General features: G+C 40.7%; 1 protein-coding gene across 1 annotated transcript in view; it reads left to right on the forward strand.

The window, feature by feature from the left end:
• Positions 1-7,732, forward strand: part of lrrk1 (leucine-rich repeat kinase 1) — a gene marked incomplete at its 3' end in the record, with an annotated part of 56,793 nt that overhangs the window by 26,029 nt on the left and 23,032 nt on the right. The window contains 5 exon segments of the mRNA XM_005945724.3: positions 1,330-1,493; positions 1,676-1,813; positions 2,871-2,983; positions 5,639-5,709; positions 7,394-7,523. Of these exon segments, the coding sequence (XP_005945786.2) occupies positions 1,330-1,493; positions 1,676-1,813; positions 2,871-2,983; positions 5,639-5,709; positions 7,394-7,523 (616 nt within the window).

The following is a 7,732-nucleotide window of genomic DNA, read 5'->3' on the forward strand; positions in this document are numbered from 1 at the left end:
ACCGGATAGCAAGATAATAACCACTCCTGTACCGATTGTGTGGGTACAATCTTTGTCTATTCAGCTGTAGCGAGCTCAGTTCTCACAGTCATGTAGGCACCAGCCTGATAATGAAGACACCAAGAGTGCGTCATGACCTTGAACACGTTTTACACTCAGTTGTTTTCTAGATCTTCACACTCATTCTTTGTTGAAGAAAGTCACAGTGACATATCAACAGTACACAGGGGTTAGATCATTACAAACACAGTTTGTATAGTTTTCTACATGGATATGAATGAATGTTGAAATCCCATATTCTTTAAATCACCTGAAGAGTGGAATTATATATTTTAATTATTTAAACTGACGAATCTCAAGTAAAACCAGAGCATTTGCACATCCATTCTACTTTGCTGTGTGTGTGTGTGTGTGTGTGTGTGTGTGTGTGTGTGTGTGTGTGTGATGAATAATGAACTGCCAGTTTAAGAGTTTTATTTAAGAAACCTGTTTCAGTGCCAAGAAAACCTATACAAACTAAAAACAGATGAAAATAGGTTTGATTTGCTGAAAGATGGGAGAATCCATGACACACGGGTCAATGGTTTCAGTTTTAATCACCCAGTCACCAAATGCAAAGATTTGAACCACCTGTCTGCTGAAGACAAATGCAGCAATGAATGCAGCAACCCTGGCTAGAAGGTACTCATTCGCACTAATAAATCCTACAAATGTAGTGTGTGCTATTGCATAAGCACGCTTATTAAATCTGACAAATATTGTGCTATTGGATACTGAAGAAATTTTGAGCATGCATAAGCTCCTTTAAGAGGACAATAGAATCAATAGGGAGAGTCATCAGAAGCAAAGAACTGAAGAGTTTTATGTTGTGAGAAAAAGGCTGACATCAGGAGTAAAGATCAGTTGCACCACTGGCAGGAGAGGGAGGTGAAAAACTCTTGTGTTTCAGGGCGAGGCACAAACAGGAATTTGGCTCTGAAACAAATGCTTCCTAAGAGAACATACAAGTGACTGAGCGCCATGTCATGTTTGTCTTACAAACAACAACAAGTCATTATTTCTCTAAATGATATGCAAATCAACTTATATATTTTATTGTCTTTTTTATGCATCATCTTTCCATTGCAATTAAATAACCATAACGATTAGAGACTATTTCTTTCTTTATAAGTGGGCAAAAAGAATGTGGGGAAAAAATGAAAATGGATTTTTAGATCACTTTTCTCGTAGTGTGTCAGATACGTTTTTGAGCATCCCACTTTTATTTGTGGTAATTCACACTAGTTTTAATGTCTAGTTTATATGTGTTGTTTAATTCCATTCTAACAGCCACTAACTGGATCGGTCTTCGTAAGCTAGAGGAGCTGGATGTGTCTGAAAACTGCCTGACCAGTCTGTCCACAGCTGTCATGCACTGTTTGAAATCCCTGAGGCTCCTCAATGTGAGCAGGAACAAGCTGAGCACCTTCCCTGACCCCTGGGCCTGTCCACTGGTAAAAAGCCATAATTATCCCTTTCTGTTTTTTCAACACTAATATACTGCAGATGCAGTTAGCCTTGGTTTTTTCGTTTTCATTTTGATACTGATTCTATACATTCACCCACAGAGATCAGCCTTTTAGAAGTTATGCATAGTGACACTAATATATATATATTTCTGTCTTTTCCTGTGCAGAAGCAATGCAAAGCTTCTTCCAATTTGATTGAGAATCTTCCAAACACCATCTCCATCTTTTGGAGGAATCATCTGGAAGAAGTAGACTTCTCTGACAACAGTCTGAAGGAACTTCCTTCATATATCTTTGAACTGGAGGTAGGAGCACTGATGTAGATCTTTTATTAGATATATTAATATTCATCAAGATGGAAAAATCTCTTAATTAAAAAACAAGCAAACAAACTGTTGACTACTTAAAGTAGTAGCAGTGATCTGAACAACCTTCAGATGGCACGACTTCTCTGTGTTTGGCTTCATGAATCTTTTAAGTTCTGCAGTCTAAAACAAATACAGCATAAATCTGTTAGATGCAAAAATATCTGGCTCAGCCTGCAGATTATATTTGGTGCATGGATTGTAGTGCTCTAAATATAACAGTAGACATCCAAGCTTTAAACTGCTACGCTCAGTTAATAAACATTATAACATAGTTATATTACTGTATTATACTACTGTGGGTAGACTGATGAGTTACAGGATGGGTAAGATAAAAAATGTTAAAGGTTCTTTAGATTTATTTTCATTTTATTTATTTGTAGTTATTTGTCTCACAGTTGTGACACCGTTGGTTAGACAAACTGAGGTAGAACCAGCAAATAAGGAGGCAAAAGGGAATACAATATTAGTCTTTAAAACACTTTATCCTAGATGTTCTGATAAGTCCATTCCAAAGTAGTGGCTTAATCATATTATTGTATTTTTCATACATTCGTCTGAAGACTGTTTGGTCACTGCAGTTAGCAAACTTTCCCTATTGCTTATGACCTTATTGGCATTGTTAATGATACAGTATACTTGAATCACCAGTGGGTGGCTGTACTACTGATCAGAAGGTTGGTGGATTGCTCCCTGGCTCCCCGAGTCCCTATCCTTGGGCAAGATACTAACCCCAAGTTGCTCTCGGATGCATCCATCAGAGTGTGAATGTGTGTGAATGTTAGCTAGTAAGCACTTAAAGCATAGAAGAAAGTGCTTGTGTGGATGTGGCATGCTGTATTAAGTGTTTTGAGAGTAGAAAAGTGCTGTATAAGAATCAGGCCGTTTACCAGAGACCACCTTAGCCATAAACAGCCAGCTGTATTTTCCTTGGATTGAAAAAGTGAAGGTGTGGTTTGCAGTATCTAATTTGTCTTCTCATTCATTGTCCTATCAGGCTGTGGTCTCTTTGAGATTGTGTGAGAATTACATTACAGCACTCCCAGCCCCCAATAAGTGGAAGTGCTCTAAGCTCAAGACACTTGATCTTTCTCAAAACCATCTGGGCAAGTACGTCCTGTCATCACAAACACAACATCATTATGTACATGTATATTTTGTCTAGTATAGTCAACTGGTCCAGAGGACTCGTGCTGAGTCTAGCTAAGCTTTCATAACACTTCAGTGAATGAACAGAGTCGACTGATTTATTCATTAATTATTGATTTTGAATACTGTTATGAAATGTTGTTAGGTCAAGCTTTTAACTTCTATGGATAGTTTAAGCTCGTCATGTATTTAATTGAGCTTAAGCTCAAAATATATAGATTACATCTGTCACCCTTTCATGACTTTGTTTTTACAAATGAATTGACTCAATTACTGGCATTAAAATTCAGAATGATTCAGGTTTACACTAGTTTACAACTAGATTCATGCTTTTGGTGTAAACTGTAGATATAATATGCAGTGCAAGGGGAGGGGGGGCTTCAGTGAGATTTTGCTGAAATTTCACTGAAGCACCTCAAAATGGTTCAGAGTAAATTGTATGGTGCCCATGTGCTAACAAAAAAAAGATGAATGATAGGTATAGAAATCCTCACATGGAAATTCGACAACCTTTGCATGTAGAACTCAGCAACCACGCACACAAAGAAGCCATCACGCACGTAAGTGGGTCTGCTTTGCATACACAGCTACTTTTCATGGTCTTGTGGGTGAATACCATGGAGCCGATTTAAAGAAACAGGTAGTTAATCTACAAAAGCTGGACAGAGCCATAGGAAGTCCTTAATCCTTAGTAGGACTACTATCTCTTACTGGTATCTGCTCCTTTGTGCAAGGACTAAGATGAGGACTGCCTCCGCCCTACAAAATCACCTCCAGCAGGCCAGTATTGTGAATATCTCTGACCGGACAGAAATGACTGGCATTTTCCAATGAATACCAAAATCTGACGCAGCAACCACACGCGCAAAGAAGTCATCACACACATAACTGTGTCACGCTGTTGCAAACTGGTTTAAAGAATTTCTTCTTTCAGCCGGTCTAGAGGCCACCCCAAAATACAGCCTGTTCAGTTTCTTCCTGTGTCCAGAGGAGAAACTGCTGCTCAACAGACCACACCATAAAAGAAGGCTGATGCCACCATAGAGTCATAGAAGGGTTTCAGGAGCTCCCTCTGCACTCCAAAACCCTGAGCCGTCTGCATAAAGCTAAACTCTCAGCAACAAGCTCACCTGGAGCCAAAGATAAGCAAGAACCAGTCTTTCCAGGGTTTTCAGCAAGTGTGATGCCAGAATCACCAACTGTTGAGGTCTGTGGGCTTCTGAAGATAAAACCAGAGCTATTGAAAAAGTTATTCACTTCATTCGCCCACTTTGTTTCGTAACAAAACAGGAATTTAAAACTATTTCAGCTTCGTGGGTTCTGAGAGGATCTCCTCCCAGATCTAGACCAGAACCTAAAAACGTTCCTGGACAGTCTGGGGGACAACCTGGTGTCATTGAATGGGCCAAAACACAGACAGAGTTATTGTACTGGATTTGGGGGCCATCCATCAGGAACTGCCTGCAAACTCTTGCCGCATGGGGCCAGGCATCGTCCTACACTAACTCCGGAACCCAGGACCCACTGCACCAGCTTAGGCTCATACAATGGGTCGAGGGATTATACCTTTATTCTTAACAGCAGTCATTGTGCTACTGCCTACTCCATAGAGGTCTGTGCTTCCATTCATGGATACGTATCCCCAAACCATCACTGACCCACCACCAAAACTGATCAAGCTGACAGGCAGCACAACATTCTCCACAGCTTCTACTGACCCTTTCACCTCTGTTGCATATGCTCAGGATAAACCTGGTCTCATTTGGGAGAAGCACAGGATGGACCCAACGATTCTGGTATTCAAAGAAAAATGCCAGTCATTTCTGATTGGTCAGAGACATTCACAACAGTGGCATACTGGAGGTCATTTTGTAGGGCTGAGGCAGTCCTCATCCTGGTCCTCCTGGCACAAAGGAGCAGATATTGCAGCACAACTAAGGGTCCATTCGTGGTCTGAAAGCTGAAGGCTCTGCCTCCCATAATACTTTTAAATATCCTAGGAACCACAAGTAAAGCAGCCGAGAGCAAACTGCTCTTCTGAGTTGTTATGGTACTATGAGGTCTTAAAGATAATGCCATCCATGTAAACATCTGGTTAGATACCATATTTCTAAGATTTCTAGGGCCAAGTAAAATAATCTCAGATTTATCTGAATATAGAAGCAGCACATTGAACATTATGCAGGTCTTTATGTCTTTTAAGATATTCCTGTAGTTTAACTAAATGGTGTGTGTTATACTGGTCCCAGCGCAAGACAAATTAACCAGAGAGAAAGAGTCTAAAAAGTTATCAATATTATTGAAAGTAGCTGTACGTAATGATATGTTTCTGAGATATGATATATATAATAATAATTACATAATTATAAAAACCTAAAAACTGACACTGGTGTATAATCTGTGTTTCATTTTGTCTAGTCTTGTCTATAATCTCTGTAGAGATTTCTGAACATATAAATTTATCTTCCATTCTCAGTGATTGAGAAGCCAAGAAAAGGAATAGCTGCATACAGTTTACTACTTTAACTCTGGTGAATCATCAGGGCTGTTGATTTTTAAAGTCACTGTTCTTCACACGAGTGGTCTGCTAACTGTATTTTAAAATGTGTCCATTAGAACAGAGGATAGTCCCAAATCCAGGAGACTGGCCTTCCTGACGACGTGGAACAGAAGGGACCCAGACCCAGGTAGAGGTCGTGTGTGTGTGTGTGTGTGTGTGTGTGTGTGTGTTGTTTGTGTGTGTGTGTGTGTGTGTGTGTGTGTGTGTGTGTGTGTGTTACTCTGCTGTCAGCGTTAATCTCGTTGAAATGACGTAGATGCCATAACCGCATTAACACAGCAAATCTCCTTTAGCGAGTGAGGGGCTGGACGGCACTAACGCATTGACCTCGTGCAGCCCCACGCACAGATTTGCCACGTTGACATCATTTTAACGAGATTAACGCTGACAGCACTAATATACAGCGGAACCCCGACTTACGAAATGAATTCGTTCCCGAGGGTCTTTCGTCAGTCGAAGATTTTCGTAAGTCGGAGCACCCATTGCGCCTTTTGAGTGAACGATAGGCTATAGGCTAATTGCTAACTGCAACAACAATATGTCGTTCAAATGGAACAGCGAAGCGCATGTATGAAAGCCAAGGGGGTGATTGATGATTCGGAAGGCATTGTAGGCATTCTGGGCTCAGCCAATCAGAGCCAGCGAATTTCATTACGCAGGTATTTTGCCGTAACACGGGCAGAAATATTGCCGTTAAGTGCCTTCATAACGTGAATTTTTCGTTAAATGGGGTATTCGTAAGTCGGGGTTCCACTGTATATGTATATGTAATTATGTAGCAAAGAACTGAAAAAATCTGAATTGAATTGACAAGTTATAGGTGACTGAGTTGATCATACAGACAATCTGTCTTAAAGGTGCACACTGTTTATGCATCTTCTGTAAATCATACATATTTGGTGCAGCTTCCCCTGGGTATAGCCTGTGGTATGAGGTCCGGTCAACAGCATTGCCTTGTTCTAACTGCTTCAGACAATCTCTTACCCTCATCCTGTAACCACTACCTGGGTCTCTTTTTTAGGGGCTCATAAGTATTTTTGTCACTTAGCAGTGACGAAGTTTTCTTATCATAGTCCTTCTGGTTTAGCAAAGCCATGCACCAACTTTTGTCTGCCAGAAGGATGAAAATGTTGTTATCATTACTAAGTGATGTGACTGCCTTCCTCTCCTTCATACTCATGTTGGATGCTCAGGGCTTTTCGTTGCTGAGACAGGCCGACATCCTCGGGGTGGCATCCTTGTCTCTTCTGGCCGCTGATGACACTCTCTGTATTTTGCTGGTGTTTCTGTCACACAACAAGTTGGCCAAACGTCTGTTGACAAGTGTTTTCAGGTGTTCTAAGTACAAGTACCTAGCCATGCACTTTACCTTTACAAACATTTGTGAAAGAAATGGTTCTTCTAAAGAGCTGTCATTGCATACCACCACTGCAACAAGTCAGTTCCTGGAATTTCTTCCCTCTTAGATATTCCAGGATTAACTGTAAGTTGTATAATTGCAGAGTGGAAGCATTTAGCAACCACAGCAACTCAGCAATAAAGTGGCAGACGACATATAGTTGCCGAGCAGCGTTGCTTATTGCTGAGGCACATGATACTTAATAGCCTCCAGTTACTCGATTGACTGAAGAGTTCAAATTCTCCTCTGGTGTTAATATCAGCGCAAACGTGTACACCTGGAGCATCATTGCCAAGACATTCCTGTAGGTGGGCCATTAGTTACCCAGTGCTTTTGTGTATAGTATGTGGTTAAACTGTATCTTCCTGTGTGTGTTTGAGCAAATTTGCTATCTGTGGCTCTGTTCTTTTAGTGTGTGCAATAGAGTTCCCTGATGTTCTGCGTGATTCACTGGAATTGCTCTACTTGAATGACAACCAGCTGGAATGTGTTCCCCAATCAGTCTGTGGTCTGCACAATCTCAATGAACTCTACCTCTCAAAGTAAGTTCCCCTGTCTGTCTGCCAACACCCACCTGTCCTTCCTCATATTTCACACTGTTGTTATTGATTCAAATTTTAAAAAGTTACAAACCTCAAAATTGTTTTTTTTTTGTTAACAATATATGGGATGTGCAGGTCAGACACTGCAGTTACAGACCAATTTTTGCGGGCGGTTTATCCTTCAAGCTCAGGTCCTCTACCAGAGGCCT

The sequence above is a fragment of the Haplochromis burtoni genome, unplaced genomic scaffold, assembly GCF_018398535.1.
Source record: "Haplochromis burtoni strain Fernald_Lab_line unplaced genomic scaffold, NCSU_Asbu1 Contig_450, whole genome shotgun sequence".
Classification (NCBI taxonomy): Eukaryota; Metazoa; Chordata; class Actinopteri; order Cichliformes; family Cichlidae; genus Haplochromis; species Haplochromis burtoni.